Here is a 21000-nt window from a genome sequence, read left to right on the forward strand (position 1 = left end):
TGCATTCCATAAAAAGGATCTCTTTTGCCCATTTCGCAACATTTCTGACAGTATCCATCTCCTAACAATGTTAAAATGAGTTAATATACAGAAAGGTCTTAAAGCACATCAGTAAACATTAGCTATTATTATTGTTGTTGTTATATCAAGGTGGTGGTCGTGGAGATGAAGAAAAGTAAATGACTTTCGATCATTTTTGAGGGAGAATTGATAGAATTGGGGAACCACTTGGAAGCGAGGAGTTGGGAAAAATAAGGGGTAAGAATAACTCCTAAATGTGTACTTCATTGGATGGCCATTGGAATCATTTGCTGTGATGGAGAAAATTGGAAGAGGAGTAAGATGCTGAGGAGGGAAATCAAGAGTTCCATTTTTTGGGCATTTTTGGTTGGAGAGGCCTTTGAAATATTAAAGTAAAAATGTCAATCAGGAGAGAGAGCAATGTACAGTGGTTAAGAGCATGAAACCTACTAGCTGTGTGAATGACTTCAATTTCCTCTTCCATGTAGTAATTATTAAATGGAAGTAATAGTTCTTATCTGGTTGTTGTTAGGATTTAACAGCATTTATTTATAAAGCACTTGGAGTGGTGCCTGGCACAAAAGCACTGGATAAGTTTTTGATAAATAGATTAATTATATTAAATTAGTGTTTACTCCTTTCAAAGAGTAAAATGGCTCCCAAGCCCAAAACTTACAAAAAAAAAAAAAAGAGAGAGAGAGTGAGTTTGGGTATAAAGCTCAGGGGGAAAAAAAGGCCCAGACTAGAGATTAAATACTTCAAAGTTGCCCACACATTGGTGGTGTATGAAACCAAGAATCACTGAACACATCAGAAGACAGCACCAAATGGACCTCCAGGGCACCACAACGTTTAAAGTTCAAGGACAGAAGAAAGACCTAGAAAAGGAGACAGAGAAGGAATCGACCACAAAAGAAAAGAAAGCCAAGAGATGGTTGTCGTGTAAGTCAAGAGGATGAAGTAATTCCAGAAAAAAGGCATGGTCAGCTATGTTGGATGCCACTGGGAACAAGAGAGTTGAGGGTGCATTTTTTGGGAAGAGCAGACACTCTAGGGCCAGGATCCTCAGAAACTGATTATTACCTGTCTTTCTGCTGTCTTTTCTCTTATTGTTAAAGAACAAACTCCTGACAGTCCACAAGATCCCTCCTTTAGTAAGACTCTTTCTCATACCTTGTCGGGAGCCATAGGGAGAAAGATATGTCGGAACTGTAAGATGAGTGTAACAGAGTCCTCAAGTATGAGGCTGTGAGTCTTGATGGGGGCCCCTTAATCTCTGACTCCTTGGAACTCTGAGAGAACTGATACCCCGCAGCGTTTCCTTCTAGTATAAAGTCTCTTTGAAAGGAAAATGTGCCCTTTAATGCAGCCAGGCTTTCTTCCCCCACTTGTAGCACTGAGCGTTTCCGCAAGAAAGTCATGGAGGCATTTTTGCAGAAGCCAGCTGCCTCTCAAAGAACCCAAAAGGGCATCATTATCATGAGAAAATGAAGTCTGCTTCTTGGAAAAGGCTACTAAATATAGCTCTCCTGGTACTGCCTTAGTCTGTTTGGAATTGGGTCCTTCCTTCCTATTTCTTTTCTTTCTTTCTTTGTTACTGGTCAGCAGCATCAGACGGGGCGGTGACTGAACTTTTTTCTCAAATCGATATATTGGTAGTTGATTCAAAATCCTCGTTGTGTTCTGTTATTTTGATTTCTGGAGTCGGTCTATGCTTGGTTGTACTCCTGAATCACCTTACAGCGATGAAAGACTCTCACAACCCACATGTGATACTTAAGGATTTGAGGAACCTATGAAAAAAAAAGTGGTGCTATCAGATGTTTGGTGCAGTGATAGCCCAGACACGTTTGAAAAATTGTGCTTGGAGACTTTAATATGTGTTGCATAACTAGCATGAATTATTTGCAGCCCCGGAGAGTTGTAAGGGAACAACAGCAGTTGAGAAATAGTTTCATAATTCCATATTCAGGTCAAGTATCATTGACTAAAGATCTTTCACAATAAGTGAGATTGTTATTTATTTGGAATGATTTAGGTGTGGTTCTAAGTGAATGGAGAGGCCTGCTTTGGATAAGTGTTCTCCCAAAACTTTAGTGCCCTAGCTATATTTTTAAAGAATCATTTGAAGGTTGTCTTGGTGTTAAGGGTTTTACAATTAATTCTAAAATCCCTAAAGTGATTCAATTAAGGAGTCGCCTTCCCTTTGTAGCGTTCCAAAGGTTTTTGTTTGTTGACTTCTTCTGGAGGGTTTTGAAAAAATCTTTTACTTTATTGAGAGACACTAAATAACTAAAGAAGTTTACATGAGGTCTTTGATCTCATGTAAAGTTGAGACAGATGAAAGAAGGTGTCTCCTGTTCCATTTTCCAAGTTTCTGTCCCACCCAACAGCAATTTCTTTTGCTCGAGTTTCTAAATGCCTCTTCAGTTCCGATGCCAAAATGCCTAGCTTCGGTTAAGAAAACTGCACTTTCTCCTAAAGATTTTACTCCATTAGTATTTCAAGGGTTGCTCAGAACCAGGAGGAGAAAAACTAGAGAAAAAGAATAGACAAAAGAAGATTGCATTCAAAATAGATGAGGCAATGTAGAAAAACAGCATCGTTACCAATAAAGTATGGTGACTTTTTTTGCCCCCAAATGATATAATTAGGTAAAAGACTCTCTGGTTAATGTGGGGTAGAATTACTTATTGCAGTATTTTATTTTCTAATATACTATTTTCCAGATCCTTCTGTAGCCACTAGTTAAATGATAAAATTTTAGAAGGGGAAAACCATGAGTCCCGTGCATTTATAAAATGAACATCTGTCCAGGATTTTGTCTACCCCATTAATTAATAAGGGTATCAGGCAGATGTTCTGACCAATTCAAAGGAAATTTCAAAGAACCATACATATTTAGGGAAATAAGATGTTGGAATGGATTTACAAGTAGATGCAAAATGGGTCTGTCCGCAGGACAGCAATTGCATTCCACTAGACATAATTATCTGCATTTCTGTGGGCAAGAATCATTTACATTACCCATTTTCTGTAATTTAGAGTGGTAAAATAGCTCACATCATTGAGAGATTGCAGTAACTAGGAAGGAGGCACTTGACAGGGCGCCTGCTAACCTCTTGGGTCCGTGTTAGAGCCTTTTACCATTTTCCCTCCACTATTCAGTTCATTCCCTCCCCTCTCCTCACCCTGAGATCCTGCCACCACTCCATACCTAAGCATACACCAAAAGAAAGAGGGCAAGGAAATCTGCAAAGCCTATCAGACATCTAGCTGAAATTTAATAAGATCAGAAACTAAACCAAAATTAAGTATTTTTAAAAAGATCTTATTTATTTATTTGAGATAAAGAGCACGAAAGGGAGGAGGGTCAGAGGGAGAAGCAGACTCCCCACTGAGCAGGGAGCCCAATGCAGGACTCCATCCTGGGACTCTGGGATCATGACCTGAGCCGAAGGCAGGCACTTAACCGACTGAGCCACCCAGGTGCTCCTAAGTATTTCTCATGTGATTTCCTGCAAGTTTTAGTTTGTATTTTGAAAGTAGAGACTGGGATGAGGCTGGTAGGAGCATTACAATAACACCCCTATAAAGCTGTCCTTATTTTAAATAATCCCAATGATTTTTTAGACAAACGAACATGTATATGAGAAAGGAGAGGAAAGTAAGAGGAGAAAAGATAAAGCTAAAAATCTTAGGGGAGGCTGGCCGGCTCAATCAGCAGAGCACGCGACTCTGGATCTCGGGCTTGTGAGTTCAAGCCCCACATCGGGTGTGGAGCCTACTTAAAAGAAAACAAAAAACAACTTAGTTATAGGCCATGTGTGCATAAAAGTGGAGCCGAACTCTGGCTAAGATCTGCAGCGACACGAGATTAATTAACCAAGAAGTGAATGGTTTCTGTTTAGCGCTATATTAATAAAGTGATTGTTCTTATTATTTTGGTCCGTGCTTCTGACTTCGTAATAGCCACATATAACTAAACCACGTTGGGATTTTACAAGTGAATTTGATTATCACTGTTTTCTGTTTCGTAAAAGGGACTATGGTTATAACTCTAATGAAAGGATAAGCTTTTTGTTCATGAAACGAACAATTAAGCTTGCAAATTGAAGACCAGACAGAAGTATAAATCATCTATTTGCCAGGTTTCTTTTTTAATTTCCTGGGGATGGGAAGACTACATGCAGAAATGCTGTCGGTCTTCTCTGAAGTTCAAGTCCTTCTCTGAAAGAACTCACTTATCCAGCCATTCTGCATTCATTCCACAGCAGTGCTGCTGACAAAAAGAACTTTAAAAGTACCCAAATTAAACTTCAATGGTAAGAGCTTTTTCATGAAACATGTGTACATCAAAATGATTTTAAAAAAACAAAAAACAAAACAAAAAACCCTACTGCCTCCATTTTAAAGGTCTGACTTTAAGGATTCTTTCTCAGCAAGTACTAGTCAAACCATGTCTCCTAAGCCTTACACTGAGACCTCCTAGCTCAGTTGTCTGCCCTCTAACTGACCTTGCTTCTTCCCACTTGTGGCCAGAAAGCTCAAGATAGTAAACACAGAGTCAGGAGATCTAGGGATGTGGGAGAAAGTTTCGTATGAAAAACAGTTATTAGTCACTTGGCCATTTGCTCTATTAGATATTTTTCTTTTGAAATATGACCTCCTGCCTTCAACAAGAGAGAATATATTCTATCCTACAGTGTATGCACTAGAGAAATTAAGATGACTGCCAAAAGACAGCACTGCTTAAAAGCCAAATCATTTTTAATTGGTGTGAACTCGATGAAGACCTAAGGATAGTGGGTTGGGAGATAAGCCAGAAAGCCTATTTGACATTTGATAAGACTCTCACTTGGGAGACATAAAATAGATGTTTATTGTTTTTGCTATTAACCCTAAAGGTCCAGATAATAAAAATAGACAAATGCACGTGCGTATGCCCCCCCCCCACACATTTATTTTCATTGAAATGCTGCTTCAGAATAAACAAGGTTCAAGCATTGCAGTGAGTTCATGAGGCTCCAGTAATGTGCTCTTTCTACTTTGGGTGCTTTTGGTGTATCTTCCTGGCCCTAGACTGAGACCAAATGCTAAGTGCTTGACATGGTAGGCAAGGAGAGCTGAGGGTTTGGTCTGTGGGTCATTTGTATTCTAGAGTTCATCTGGTACTCACTTTGGAAGATAAAACATAAATCAGTTTAACTGCTTGTCATTCTTAGAAACTTATATATGTGGAAAAGATGGGAACTAAGACTTAAAAGAAGATCATTTATGAATCTTAGTGTGTTTGGCGTGTCCAGTAAAGGTCCTATAGTAAGAGTTGGGAGACTACAGCCGACAGCCAATTTCAGACCTTTCTGCTACCACCCGTCCTCTAGTTTTTATAAATAAAGTTTTATTGGGACACAGCCACACCCATTTGCTTACACACTGTCTATGACTGCTTTCACAGCATGTTGGCAGAGTTGAAAGGTTGCAACAACAAAGACCCACAAACAGGGCCCACAAACTCTAAAATATTATCTGTCTGGCCCTTTACAGAAAAAGCTAGCTGACCCTTGTTGTCTTGTAATGGTCTCTGAAGATGACGATGGCCGGTAGAGGTGACAGAACAATAATTCTTCCAGCATAGGAACAGCTGATAGGGTGCGGTGCTTTTTGAGATCTTGTCTTTTTTTTTTAATTTGAAAATAAAATCCAGCACCACATTATAAAATAAGAAATGTTATTCACACACCACTGTCAAGGTTGGCAGACCTTTCATTTGCTTTTGGGTTTTTCTTACAGACAAAATTGTTTAGTTTGCCTTTTCCTTTATGTCTGCACCTGGGTTGTAACATTCAGTGTGTGTGTGCGTTTGTCATAATTCTTGTTCCAGGAGCCAGACAGATACATGTGAATGTGTAAATAAGAAGGTTACAATTAGTCCGATGGCGGAGTTGAGTTTTATATTTATAAAAAGCTCCTACGGGTAACATTATGTAAAGAGAAGAAGACTTTTTAATTTTTTAGGGTACAGTTCTCCCCCCAGGTTCTCTGGGTGCCAGAAGACAGATCAAGCATTCAAAGGCGAGAGAGGGAGGTAATATTGTGATGCGAATTTCTTGGGAATAATTCCGGATGGTTCTTCGTCCCTCATCCACCTTCCTGACAAGGTTGTATGTGACCTTCATTCTCTCTTTTTTTTTTTTTTTAGATTTTATTTATTTATTCGACAGAGAGAGAGACAGCCAGCGAGAGAGGGAACACAAGCAGGGGGAGTGGGAGAGGAAGAAGCAGGCTCATAGTGGAGGAGCCTGATGTGGGGCTCGATCCCATAATGCCGGGATCACGCCCTGAGCCGAAGGCAGACGCTTAACCGCTGTGCCACCCAGGCGCCCCGTGACCTTCATTCTCTCCTAGGGGATGGCTTTTCATGCCTCAGACAGCGTGAGCTGTTGGGGGTCAGGGGAGTCTGGCTGTCCTGGCCAGCTCCACGCACAGCCCAGGCTCAAGCCCAGGAAACATCTTTGCTATGATCCTTCCAATTTGAGAACTTGGATTGGTTTCCTGCTAGAATTTCTATTTCCCTAAACTAGATCTGAACCATTTGCACTTGCTAAGATTTAATGCTATAATCTTCTTATCAGTTCTTTCGTTTTCTGCCAAAGTCAAGGTTAGGAGACCAGGTTTGCATACCTCCACAGCATGACTCTGTGAGAAAGCAGTAGGATCGTGGAAATATAAAAACTTTTTATTCCAAAGTTCTTTTTCCAGATTATTATACTAACTTTGTGAAAATGTTAGTGGTTCCCTCTGGGCTTTTTTCCCCTAGAGCCCTCTCAAGGTCATTGCAGTCATGGCCATTGTTGATTAGTGGGAGGGCAAGTCTTTTTTTGGGAATTTGGATATTGTCCTGCATTATAGAGAAACTCAGAGGAAACCCGAATTCTCACTAGTGTGGCTTCTCTCAGGGCGTGGGGGAGAAAAGGCTGTCGAACAAACTTGTATGAATGCAGAATCTCTTATTTACTGCGACACGTCTATGGATTTAAATTTGTAGCCCGGCTTTTCTCTATGATATAAAAAGAATTGTAGTCCAGACTAATTCAAAGAATGTGTGAGGAGCAAGACTTTGCTCCATTCTTGGAAACTCACAAAAAAGAACCTCTTTCTATATATAAATAAATCTTGGGAAACGCATCGAGCAGAAAAGCAAAAGAAAGTTACAGAATATGAGATCCAGACCCAAAAAAAAAATCCCTCCTTAAATATCTCTAAGGGCTTATTTTGTGATAGTTTTTAGGATCGGCATTAGTCTGCTATAAGAATAGCCAGCGTCTTGCAGAAGGCACAAGTGCTGGGATTTAGAGAGAGAGAAGAAACCACCGATTCCCTGCTCAGAAGAGCTACTACCATTGTGGGTGCAGAGCAGGGACAAAGCAGGTGGTCTGTGGCTGGAATGCTTTCCAGCTGGGAGTTCATATGACGCCCAAAAAACCAATCCAGAAACCGTGGCAAATGAGCTCATGAACTAAACTGAAGCCCCCATCGCAGGACGGGGTGGCAGAGCCCTGAGCACGTCCCGGGACAGCGCTGGGCCGTGGCGACAGGTGGGATGCAGCCCTCCACAGCCCCCACGGCCTCGTGCCTGGGGCTTCTCATCCTGGCCTCTTGTTTGCTTGCCGACTGCAGATTCATCCCCGAAGCCTGGTCGGCCTGCACGGTTACCTGCGGCGTGGGGACCCAGGTGCGAATGGTGAGGTGCCAGGTGCTCCTGTCTTTCTCTCAGTCCGTGGCTGACCTGCCTGTGGACGAATGTGAGGGGCCCAAGCCAGCATCCCAGCGTGCCTGTTATGCAGGACCGTGCAACGGGGAAGGTCCGGAGTTGACCCCAGAAGAGACAGATGGCCTCTTCGGCGGCCTGCAGGATTTTGACGAGCTGTATGACTGGGAATACGAGGGCTTCACCAAGTGCTCCGAGTCGTGCGGAGGAGGTAAGAAGGGGGACTCTGGCCCAGAGCCCCACCGTCTTCTTGTCCTTTTTCTTTCTCCTCTCTCCCCGCAGGAGACTGGGTCACGTGACCGCCTCTGGTCCAGGAATGATAAGCAGGGGGAGGAGGGGAGGAAGGCCTTCTAAGTGTGAAGCACGCTGAATGAAACACAGATGTATTTCTCTTTGGGCTCGAGTGGCGCTCACACCGTCAGCTGCGAGTGGCCAACACAACTCATGCTTTTACTTTCAGTTGTCATTCTGATGTTTTGCAATATATCCTAGTGCATCTGACTGAGAAACACAGTTGACGCTGACCTGGCAAGGCTCTCAACGTTCAGTTTTATTTATCTACGTCCTTGCTTCAGTGCATGTGGTATGGACCAAGGCCCAAGAGGACTAAACATTCTGCTCTTCCCCAGAATGAGTTCGAGTCCCCCTGATTCACTCAGCTGATTTCCCGAAGCAGTATCTCTTTACAAAGGGAAAAGGGTATAGAAAGGGCACTTAACACCTTGGTTACCTGGAACCGGAAAGGACTTAAAGGTCTGACCCCACCGCCATTTTACAGATGAGAAAACCAAGACCCAGAGAAGCTGGGTGACTTGAAATCACACAGCTAATGAGTGGCAGCTGGGATTAGGCCTGCTGTTGATCTGTTTCTCTGTCTAGAGTCTTTCCAGAACATCACGCTTCTTTAGAATTCCTGAAACTTGCTCCTTAGGAATATGATGTAACTAATGTTAAATGTGTCCATGTATACTAATCTGTTTCTTTAGGGATATTCCACAGTGATAACAACAGATTCAGCAGTTCTTTATTTCAGTGTTTTAATGGGATTGTGGGAGGAGAGGAAAGCATTTAGGTCGACAACAAATTCTTCAAGATTATGATCTTTCTTACACTTTAGAAAATAAATCAGATTCATAATGCACTGCCTCCCACGTCTACCCCCAAGAGGGATTCTGATAGGTGAGGAAATGCTGGCTAATTTCCTGCCAGACCCCTCTCACTGGCTATGAGTAAACCCCTTCTGGCACGTTAGGGTTCTGCATTGCCCGTGAAGTTTCTCAACCGGTATCAAAAAAAATATTAAAATTATTCTCCAAAACTGTTTTCTAAACCATGACATTTTGGAAACTCTTTTAAAAAGGGGTCTCTTGTCATTATTGAGAATGTTCAAGCACATGTGCCCAAAATGTTCACATGCAGCTGAAAAGGAATGAGTAGTGGAACAAGTACATACTAGCAAAGAATCCGTTTGCTCCATCAGATCTTTTAGCAAGCATTTAATAGTTTTGACCTTGAGGTTCGTGTTTGTTTCTACGTCTTCCAGTTTCAAACCATGAAATTCTTAAGTGTTTTAATGGAGGGCCCTGTTATTTTTAAAACCTAAAATTTTCCATCTGATTCTGGAAGAGTTTCCTGGAACTCAGCTAATCTCTGTTCTTAAGGGGTTCTCCACACTGAGGACATCTTTTCTTCCATGCTTATGAAGGGAAAAGTATTAAATCAGCTTCGATGATCTCTGAGCCTGGGCAGGAGCTAAGTCAGGTGGCAAGACCACAGCCAACTGCCACAGTGGCTTCTTTCCAATACAATGAGTGACTCAAGAGTTCAGGTGGTGTGTGTTTATCCCCAATTGCCATGATCACCTGAATGGAACGATCATTATCTCTAGTGTAAAATGCATGTGCTTTGGGAAAAAAACAAAAACAAAAAACACTTGCCTTGTGGACTCTCAGTTATGGTTCTCAGTTACAAGGCAAGCCTGGAACTTTATGAGCAGATGGAAACACCAGATGCAGTCACGGAATAATAAATACTCAGATACCTTTATCTTTAAGATTCTAACCATTCTGCTGCTCAACCAGGGGTATAAAACTCAAAGTATAGAGAGCCTGTGGAATGTTTTTAATTTCAAGTGTTTTCAGAAGATAACGGATTTGGAAATAAGATTTGGATGTTTGATATACAATTGATCTGTGCCTGTAGGAACTGAGCGCATTTGTATAACATAAATTGCACATCCTTAATATCCAAGGCAGGGTAAAGTTACTGAAATGTCTTATGTCTTTAGCTGTCAGCAACCGTGCACACTTACCTACACTTGTGTAACTGTGCCAAGGTAATATATTTACACCTAAAATGTTAGAGTTGAAAATTCCAAAGTGGTGAAAATATGCTTGGGTTATATGGTCCATATGATGCCCATATGCACTAAAAGATCATTTCGCTCTATGGGACATGTATATTTTGAAGTCCGTGTTTGGCAGTAACATTGTATTATCAACTTTGATCTTTCGCCAAAATATAACCCACCAGGTTCTATATATTTTTAATCGTTCTTGCTGAAACCAACCAAAAACATGCAGGATTAACAGACAGATTTTAAATCAATTTTGGGTCGTAAGGCTGGTTGGCCTAATTTCACTGTCTTCCCTATCTCGGGAGCAGAAGCTGGATAGACTCAGAAGTAACCTTTCACCTAGCAAAGGTAGCAACCAGAAGGAACTGGTTAGTAATTCAGTTGGTGGCTGTGTTTCCCCAAGCTGTCATCAAATATCATGTAACAATTATGCTATTCTGGCAGATATAAACACTGAAAATCCCATTTTCTGGAAGATTGAGCCTGACCTGCTCAGATGTGTCCCGCGTCCCATCATCTCCTTGTTATATTTGAATTTCCCATATGTGAGCTAATAGGTGTGGTCAAGGACAGTGGCTTTGAACCTGCACAGCTTTATTATATTGAACTCCTAGATGGTAAAATCAACATTAAGATAGAGCTGAGGGAAAACTTGAAATTTACTTCGGCAACAAGGAAAGGTGACGTCTTTACCTGCCGCTCCCCTTCCTTATGGGTCCTCTGTCCTTTGCTTCTGTCAAGAAAGTAAAACTCAAAATCGTGAAGTACTAAAGTATGTGGTCCGTGTTGTTTTAAGATGTCCTTCTAAGTGCGTATACTAGCCTGTTTGGAACGAGCACGCACGGATGAGCTAACTTCTCACATCCTGGCCCCGCTCCGCTGGGCCAAGTATGCTGTGACCTCACAGGTGAGGTTTCCACATGCCCTCCCTCCTGCAACCTCCCACACTCCCACACTCCCCAGCCCGCTCCCTCCTCGCGCCTTCCCCCAGGCGTCCCTCTTGCACCTCCACTGGCCTAAACAGCACTATGCTTAGAATGCCCTGCCCTTGAGGCATTTTGTTCATCATGCCACAAAAATGTATCATGTGGTGATCACAGGGCTGGTCCCAGATACCCCTTAATTATGACAAAGCTCTGTCCTTAGTTTCCCTCAGCACCCCAGGCCCCACCTAAGAATGCCTAGGCAACTGGCCGCTATGGCAATGGCCATTTAACACGGTGTCGGAGGCCTAGTATTTTGTTTTATGGTATCTTAGATTCAAATTTAGTAACTCTGGAATGCTGCTTAATCTTGGCACTTAACCACCTCGGAGGTGATTTCTCTCTTGAGCTAGGATTTATTGGTTTGGAGTAATATAAATTTGTGTTCCACGTGTCTAAGAAAGGACTATACTGACGTCCTTCTAGAGACTTGAGCCCTTGCAACACTTGTTCTTTGCAGTCTGAGAAGGACCTACATTCTGCGATATAGGGAATCACAAAGTAGAAACAGAGCACCTCCCTCACACCTCCCCACACCCGAAGCACGTTCAAGGAGGGCAGGTGACAAGACCTGTCATCACTTCCTGCCGACCTCATTGACTCAATTTCAGAAAGTGTTCAGTAGCTGAAAAAAACCCCAAATATACTTTATTTTAGAGCGACATTTACAATCTCTTGAATATTGCCAGGCAGGCAAATGAATCGAAAACTTAATTTCTAATGTAACCACAGCTCTAGATTCTGTATGGAAGAGTTCACTTCATCCAGCACCTTGTCGTCATTACCTTAATAATGCCAGACTATTCCAGAGGGAAAGATCAGTGATGATTTCAACAATTTCTTGTGAAATGTTTTGCTATATCATCATACCATAAATTTCAAATGGCTCATCCCAGCTGCGACCAAGAGAGCAACACCCTGTCGCCAGCATCACAGAGTATGATGCAGTAGCTTGAATGTCTAGTACAAATCGCAAATGCTCTACTCCGAACTGGCCATGATATATTGAAATTTTGAAACTCATAAAAAGGTTAGAAAAGAGAAAAGTTACATTCATGGCATCAAGGTAAATACCATGACTGATTTTTTTAAATGTTTGATTCATCAGACTTCCGGGAAGAAAGAAAGAATCTGATTCAGATTCTGGCTTTAAAATGTCACTTTTTAGGGCACCTGGGTGGCTCAGTAGGTTAAGCATCTGCCTTCGGCTCAGGTCATGATCCCAGGGTTCTGGGATTGAGTCCCGTATCAGGCTCCCTCCTCCACAGGGAGCCTTCTTCTCCCTCTGCCTCTGCCTCTCTCTGTCTCTCATGAATAAAAAAGTCTTTAAAATGTCAGTTTTTAAATGGTGGTCTTGCTGAGTGACCTCAGTCCATGTCACATCACCTTACAAAGCATTAGGTTGTTGACTGGAGTGATAACTCCTTGGAGAAACATGGAGTAGAGGGGAGGAGAGAAGCAGCAGGGCTAATAAGTGTGGGGCAGTCATACTATATTAGGTACTAATTGATAAAGCAAGACAGAAATAAGAATAAGAAAATGTGTATTTATAGATAAAACTAATTATGTGTGTTGTCACATACTTTACCAAAACCACATACAAATATTTAGCTCCAGATAGATATATTTAGATGCACATTTCTTTATATACACAGCTATGTGTGACTGAAAGCAGAATATCAAGAATGTCCTGTCTCGCCTCTTCCTTACACTGACTTTGCTGAAATGATCCCAGACAAATGTCGAGGTTATTCCCAAAGATCTCCAGCAGCTATAAGCAGTCTTTCAGTATTTTTAAAAACGTGAGTTCTGTCATTAAAAGCTCCAGTGCTAAGACCCTGCCTCACCATGTATTAACTACGTGACCTTAGCAAGTCTTTCCACCTTTCTAAGCCTCAGTTTCCTTATCTGTAAAATGGTATAAAAATAGCGCTTACCTCATGGAGTTGTTGAGAGAATTGCATGGTGCATGTCACGCTCTCAGCATTGGCACCTGGCTCATAATGTACAACCCGTGGGTTTTGACTCTTACTATGACTGTGGGACCAGAATGCAATGTCTGGTCATTACTATACCCAGCTAAACATTTCCTTGCTCCCTGAAGGTTTGCATAAGGGGTCCTGCACACCTCCTGAAAAGATTTGCCAGTAACTCTGTGCCAGTCACTGCTCAAACGCCTGTTTTCCTAGCTCTGTGTCAGAGACAAGCAAGCATCAGTGGGAACATTGTTTCCCGTGGATGTAGAAAAGATTGTGTTTCATGGATATAGTCATTGTGCACTTTGTCACTTTGTTCTCTTTCTTTGTTCCAAATTCCAAAGCCGCCCAGGTCACTAAAGAAATGAACTAGAATCAAAAGGAAACCAACGAAGATTGGAGTCCCCGGTGCAGGGCCCCAAGAGAACAGCAGTTTACAGACTATTGGATATTAAAACTCAGCTCTTGGCCTCCCTTCCAAATACAACAATCACCTGTTGATTAAAATATAACATGTAAAGTTCTCGGGGACATTTTTTTTTTTTTTTTTGTCACCCTGCTCTCCTCCTGCATTAAATGATCACATCTCAGCTTTGGCAGCTCTATAAGTTTGGTGGCATTTTTTTTTAAGCATTTCATCAGTACTCACGCAAGGTCTCCCATGAGGGAGGTTGCCCTCCTCAAGGGGCGTGTTTACAGAGGCACTAGCTCCCGAGTACTTTCTCCGGATGGAGCGATGCCTGCCAAGATGGGCAGCCCTGGGCTTCATGCAGCCAGAGTCCTACCAATCACAGAGGCCTCCCACCAGCTGCCTTGTCTACACTTCATCACCCCACACACGCCCACTCGGGCCTGACAGTGTGATTTGTGTGCAGGTGTCCAGGAGGCTGTGGTGAGCTGCCTGAACAAACAGACGCGGGAGCCTGCTGATGAGAACCTGTGTGTGACCAGCCGCCGGCCCCCACGGCTCCTCAAATCCTGCAGTTTGGATCCCTGCCCGGCCAGGTAAGGGGTGCAGTGGCTGCCCTGTTACCCAGGAGCGCGTTCAGAGAGAGGTGCCTCTGTCCATGGGCACGACCAGAACGCTTATTGTTCAAAACCCCATGTTTTGAAAACCAATTAGCATCAGTTCAAACTTTTAGTCAAATCCACTTAAATTTAATTGAAACCAGGGCTTTGCAATTCCAGCCCAATGGTCATGCTCAGGGTCCAGAAGCCTCCGTGCACTGAAATGAGCCCCGTGGCGTGACCAGAATGTACATGGGCCACACTGCCACCGTCTCCTGAAGGGGACGTGAAGCAACCACAGGCTTCAGGGTCTCTGCCACTTTGAGCCTGGGTCCCAAGCCCTCACACCATAGTAATGGATTGGCTCAGGGGTTGCAGGGGTAGAAGAAACTGAAGTGACTGGGTGGTATAATGGATCCCCTGTGAAATCTGTTTGCACACAGCACACAGATGCATTACAGCATGCTCTGGAGTGTATGTGTGTCATTCCACGTGCATAAAATCAATTAGAGCATTTCATTGTTTGGTCCTGCCTGGGTCTCATTTTTACCCAACCTTGAGTCTTAGCTAATCAATCCAATCACTGGTTTAGTCCACACAATTTTATGGTGTCTTGAGAGACGTGCCTGCAGATACTTCTTTGGAACAAATCTCTGTGGAAGCTAAACCATCTTATCGATGAGTCTGGTTTCAAAGGGAGAGGTTTCAGGAAACAGAGCCAGACTTTCAAGTCTGCTGAGGGGATGAAGACTGTTATAAGATAAAGTCATATCCTAGATACAAAGAGGACTGCTGTTTCTGAACGATATTTCTTCTATTTCTACAAAGTAACATGGAAGAAGCAATGTGTTGCCTTTGGGAATTGACAATAATTTGCAGATGTGGCTTGTCTTATTTCTCAGTCAACAAAATGTCTTCCTTTGGAGGGCAGACTACAGGCCAGATCAGGGCACTTCTGCTGGTCACAGAGATGTCCCATATATTGATCTGAATGGTGGGCCTGATGTCCCTTTTCTGACACAGAAGTGAGGAGGGCCACTGGGGCCATCTTCTCCACGGCATCCAGAAAAACAGTCAGCCACTGCTTGGAGTAGCCCTCCACCCACAAGAACAGCAGTCAGTAAAATAGAGTCAAGGGTTAGACCCAGAAAAAACTAGATCCAGTGCATAGAATCCTGGGAAGCCTCTTTCTATCCCTGTTTGACGTGGTCCCACATCTCCAACCTAACCTCACAGTTCTCCGGTTGGGCAAGCCTAACTGCTTGGGCAAGGGATACTAACCCCTTCTGTTTGACTACATTCTCCCCAAATTGGAAAAAGCAGAGTGGTTTTGGCATGGACAGCCTGTAAGGGCCTTGGCTAGGAGGTCCAGAGGTTCTCCTCCTAGCTTTGTCACCCACCAGCTGTGTGGCATTGGGCAAGATGACTGCCCTTTCTGTTTCCACATCTGTAAAACTAACAGGCCATATCTGAGGTCACCACATCCTGCTCAAATATCCCATGACTCTTTGTTAGTCTATAGGCAGACGCACTGGACAGCTACTGCTGTGGGTTGATAATTGATGTCATTTCTGTTCCGCTTATTTACCGTCACTTTAAAAACAAGCCTAAGTGTCTAACCACATTCCGGGTTGTAATGACATCCAAATGCTCTCATGGGCTGAGGAGTCAGCACCCGGGACCAGCTGAAGATCTTGTGGGATTCTCAGCCACTAAACCCAATCCTTCCCAGGCAGCAGAAGGAATAGGACACAAGGTGTTACTTCCCATCCTCAAAGTACTGAGCACGGCTAAATTAGATGAGCTTAATTTACTCTACGACCTTTATATTGACTCCCAGACAAGGACTCTTGTTAGGCTTAACTTTATTGCATTTGCTCCAGATAAACTCAGTGCTTTGATCTTCTACCAACCAGTTGTCAGACTGACAGGCAAGACTTCTCTTACAGCCAGGGGTTTCTTGGGCCAACCATCCACAGCTGAGTGCTTGTAGACTGATACTAATTAAAACAACAGAGGGGCCAACGTACAGTGGCCTGAGATGACTCACTGTCTTCATCTCGTGTCAAAGAGCCAAAGTCAGATTTTCATCTTAAAAATGAGAGACATACAGAGGTGCATCTCCTGTGAGATATTTCAGTATGATGCCGGGGAAAAAACATTTCTCATTTGGAAAGTAGGTGTAAGATGTGCACAGAAGAAAAAATGGGTTTGGTAGGGACATAAGAGAGTATCGTTTTCCCAACCACCTTCTAGAAGTTTCAGTGTCGAGTAATTTAAATCTTTAATTCACAATTCTTATTGTGCATGGATGAGTGTTCCCTGCACATTTTAGGGTGTCCTCTGATGGGCTCTTGGTCTCTGCTGGTGTCCATGTGTTCAAAACACCATAACATTTTCTCTGGGACAAACAGAAATGATGTTTCTAGTCTTGATCACTGGGTGTACGTCTCTGAGAGGTGGCTGCTGGTTAAGAGAAGTAGCTTTCCCAGGCATTTGTCAGGGAGCCACTTTTCCTCTCATGTGTGGTCAGAGGTATCTGATCACACGAAGAATGCCATAGGTCTAGAGGGCATGTCCCATCGAGCTGTCTTTCTGAGTTTAAATGTACCTTCTCCTGACTTACTCTATGTGGATGGCAGGGCTGGTATCAGAAGCACGTGTCCAACTTTCTCCAGGTTTAGACAGATGCAGTCTCCCACCCAGCTATCCACGCAACAAGGGTATTTTCAAGCTGGAGGTATTCTGATTGTTGCAGGGTGTGTGTGTGTGTGTGTGTGTGTGTGTGTGTGTGTGCGCGCGCGCACATGCACACGTGCGCAGATAAGTGTGGACTGCCTGCATTTCTAGGGTGCTTTAAAAAATAGTAGTTACCTATTGAGGACTATATTTTAAAGTCCTCGCTATCAGCTATGTGTCCAAATCCTCTGTGGAAGTAGCAGGTGACATAATGTTTGACACATAGCAGGTGCTTATTGTTTCTTGAATACACAGGCATAACGGATAGGACCAAATGGATAAGGAGCAATATTTAGATCCGAGTATTAACGATAGCTGGGGAGACACCAGTGCTATCTCTGCCAACCACCTATCCCCTCTCTTCCACCCACAGATGATGCTGGAAGTGCCATTTTTAGAGTCCCTTCCATAGCTTTAAGGCTGTAAATACCAATTCAAAATCTAAATAGACTTAGGATAAGTAATCCTTTATATTAGTAGCCATGGATAGCACAGTCTCCCCAAAAGAAAAGTAAGAGGACAAGCTTTAATTGAGGAGAGATGGACATAATGGAAGTTGAGTGAATTGTTAGCATTACCCAGGGAGCAGTTTGTCAGGAGAGATGGAAAGTAGTCTATCTCCCTTAACAACCATGCCTAAAATTGGCAAGAAGAAATTAGGACCATTTTTACCCGTGATCTGACAATGAGAATATTGCATCAACGTTGATAGCAAAGAGGCTATAATTACAAGGAAGAAAAAATTATTTTAATTACCTTTACCACCATCTGAGTAATTTGTGTCTAGAAGCCCCTCCACCCTGCTCACCTTCATGGGTGGGTTAGACTAGTTTAAGGGAGAAATGTCCAAAAAGGATGGAAAATCAGTCATTAGGAAAGAGGTTGGCCTCCTTTTCCCAATAAGAAAACTTTCTAAGTATTATAATTATGAAGTTATTATACATGAATATTCTCAGTCTTTAAAAGTCAAACATAGCAGAAGTAATCAAGGAAGAAAGACATATGTCCCCTTCTCACCACCATGCTTCACAGTTCCAGAACCTTCTGCCCAGAGATAACCACTGTTAGTACTTTGGTACATACCTTTCCAGATCCTTTTCTATGACTATATACACATATATGAACACGAACAAATGCGTAAGGTTTTCTTCCCTTTGGATCACATTATATATATTACTTGGCAACTTGATTTTTCATTTACTAATACATACTAAAAATCTTTCCCATCCCTGAGACCACCAAAATAAAAACCAGAAGATAGATTTCGACCTGTGTTCAGATACTGCTCTGTTATGTTTAACTATATGACCTGTAAGAGCTTATATACCTTTTTGGGTCCTCACATTCTTCATCTCTAAGATAGGATCATTGTGGGAACTTAGAAGAATTCTCTTTTTCTTCTCTTTCATTTCTTGGCGAGAAATACTTCTAGTTTGAAATAAAACATTTTTTGTATTCAGGACTTCAATTTGATTAGATTTTCTCTATTATTCAACGAAGTCTTAATAATTAAGTTTTACTGACCCTCTCCCTGGTTTATACTAGCAATGACATGAACAGCCGAAGGAAAGCCAGAAAGCACTACCTTTAAAAAAAAAAAAAAAGAGCACGACTGTTATTAATTATAAGCATTTGATAGCTTGGCCAGTGTGTGTTGAAAAGATTTGGTAAACGTACGTGGAGGAGGGGAAAGAAGTAAGCAGTGAAAGCCAGATGGCTGAAAATGAAGGAAATTCCAGGCAATTTCTGCAGCTTTGTTCTAACATACTTTTTAAACTAAACTTTTATTTCTGTGCAACAGAGAACAGCTGAGTGGTGCAGAATAGATAAACAGCGAAGGGGGGGGAAAGCCCATAATTCCAGGAACAGGACTTGGTTTCTGCCCCTCGCCCCAGCCCCAGTCTCTTTTCTCAGACCTCGGGTGGTTCCTCGAACCAGCAAGAGCTATAAAAGAAGTTTGAGAATCCCTGCTTGAGACGAGAGAGTTAAGAAAAACGTCTTAAAGGTCACAGAGTCTCCTGTTTAAGGGCAAACTTCAGAATGCCTATTTTATTATATACTAACAAAATCCATGCGTACTAGCAGCCAATGATTTCCAATTTCTAATTTTCTTTTATATTGGCTGAAAATGGCTAGAGCAGAAGGTGTTGCCTTTTTACACAACCATGTCTTAATTTATTTGATGGCGCTTTCGAAGTTTTGCAGGCACCTTCCCCTTTGACAACTTGTTTTAAGGGTTACTGTTTCAACATGCTCTCCAAATATTGGTTTATCTTCTGCTGTGTTCCCAAAGTTTCCATATGCTGCGTTTTGGCTCTGTCCGTACCAACTTGTAAGCACTTAAAGCAAAAGCACGCCAAAGCTCACTGGCGTCCACAGAAATCGAGTCCAGATTTGAAGGCCATATTCAGGCGCCTTTGGAGAGTTAATGCTATTACTGTCGTCATCCTCCTTGGTAACTCCAGATCCATAATTACACCGTCTCTCTCTTTTCTTCCACTGATGGACAAGTTACAACAGAGGAACCTGCCAAGACCTGTTTCTTAACTATTGGACCTGATTGGCCCAATGGCAGCCTTGGTTATTTCTCTCCCCAGGAATGTGTTGGCCCGGTGATCAGAATCATTCCCAGCAGCATTTTGACATCAACAAGGATAACGTCACATGTATGCTCACCTCAGGGCTTCAATCTCCATTTCTCATGAAGAGAGCCCTTTCCATGGTTGCACACCACCTGTTATATCAACCTCCAATCTCCGTGAAATGAGCTTTGATGGTATTAGAAACTGTTTTGTGTGCATAGATTTAGTCATTTGCATGAATTAGGGGTAAAAATCAAGGGATCAAACCTTCCCATCATGTCACCTCAAAGCACAGATGTTCGAAAAGATAGAAACATCAGCTTTAGGAAAATCCTTTCAATTCAGTCCTGAAAGAGAGGCTTTCCTGGCCTCATAGTTTCCTAGGCCACATAGTTCTGCCTGGACTCTGGGAAAGTCCTTATACAGACCATTGATTGAGGTTAACCTTCTGCGCGCGCGCACGCACACACACACACACACACACAAATATGGCAGAAAATGTTTTATATCTCAATTTAGTAGAAAATGAAAGTGCGCTAGGCACCTTCAGGTAAAACGGTCTGCTTGTATTTGGCCCTCAGAGATGACTGGAAGACAAAATCTGTGACAGTTAGGGGAGGAGGAAGATTTCAAAACAGTGACCGCTGTGAATGTGGCAAGCACAGGGTTGTGTGGGAGCATGAGGCTGAGGGAAGGCTTCCTGGAGGAGGTGATGCCTGTGCTAAATCGTAAGGCATAAGTAGGCATTGCCTGAGGGGAAGAAGAGAGAAGAGAGATGTTGCAGGCAGAAGGAAGGCATGAGCGGGAGGGAAAGGCAAGAGTGGAAGCTGGTATTAGAGGGCCAGATCCAGGATAGCCCGATAGGCTAGGTTAAGTTCTTCGAACTTTATGTCCTAGAGGCCGTGGAGAGCCATTGGAGGGAGTTACACAGGGAGAGCAGAATAGTCAGATGTGCTTGGAGAAAGATGACTGGCTACTCACCCAACAGAACGGAAGTGCTAACGGTGGCTAGCTTGTATTTTCTGATCGGCACCTGTACTTTTTCTCTTGTAGAGTCACAAATAGTGTGTTCTTTGTGGTCTACACCGCCACATTTTCCCTGAGAGTAGTAACGACCTCTTGCCTGGGGTATGTTAGCATTTTCTGTGCTCCCACAATCAACCCAGTGTAACGTGGACTCAGCCTGTCCACCTGGCAGGAGGCTAGAGCCCCAGGCAAGGGTACCGTGAAGGAAGAAATGAGAGGAACAGCTGGAAGGACTGAAGTAACCGGATGTTCCCTAGGTCCTTCCAGCTCTAACCCTGTGTGAGCCTTTGACGGTAATGATAATTATCCACAGAACTGAAGCTTTTCAAGAACAAAAAAAGTGAATTCTTTTGGGAAAATACCTTGAGTCAAATTTAAGTGTTGAAGATAAAGCAATTCTGTTAGTCAAAAAAAAAGGAACTGGCCTTAACTATAAATTAAGGAGCCACAAGAAGTCTGAAGGGACCAAGACTTAGATTTCTGTAAGAAAAATGTAGGCAAACACACGCAGGAAGCAAAGATAGCGGAACACTGAAAT

The 21000-nt window shown here is 42.8% G+C and overlaps 1 protein-coding gene across 5 annotated transcripts in view; it reads left to right on the plus strand.

The window, feature by feature from the left end:
* ADAMTSL1 (ADAMTS like 1) overlaps positions 1-21000 on the plus strand; it is an 878957-nt gene that overhangs the window by 683295 nt on the left and 174662 nt on the right. For all 5 annotated transcript variants that reach the window (XM_044386899.3, XM_044386900.3, XM_057313473.1 and 2 more), the window contains 2 exons: positions 7702-8003; positions 13983-14112. In XM_044386899.3, the coding sequence (XP_044242834.3) occupies positions 7702-8003; positions 13983-14112 (432 nt within the window). The remainder of the gene's footprint in view (positions 1-7701; positions 8004-13982; positions 14113-21000) is intronic.

Source organism: Ursus arctos, unplaced genomic scaffold, assembly GCF_023065955.2.
Source record: "Ursus arctos isolate Adak ecotype North America unplaced genomic scaffold, UrsArc2.0 scaffold_18, whole genome shotgun sequence".
Lineage (NCBI taxonomy): Eukaryota > Metazoa > Chordata > Mammalia > Carnivora > Ursidae > Ursus > Ursus arctos.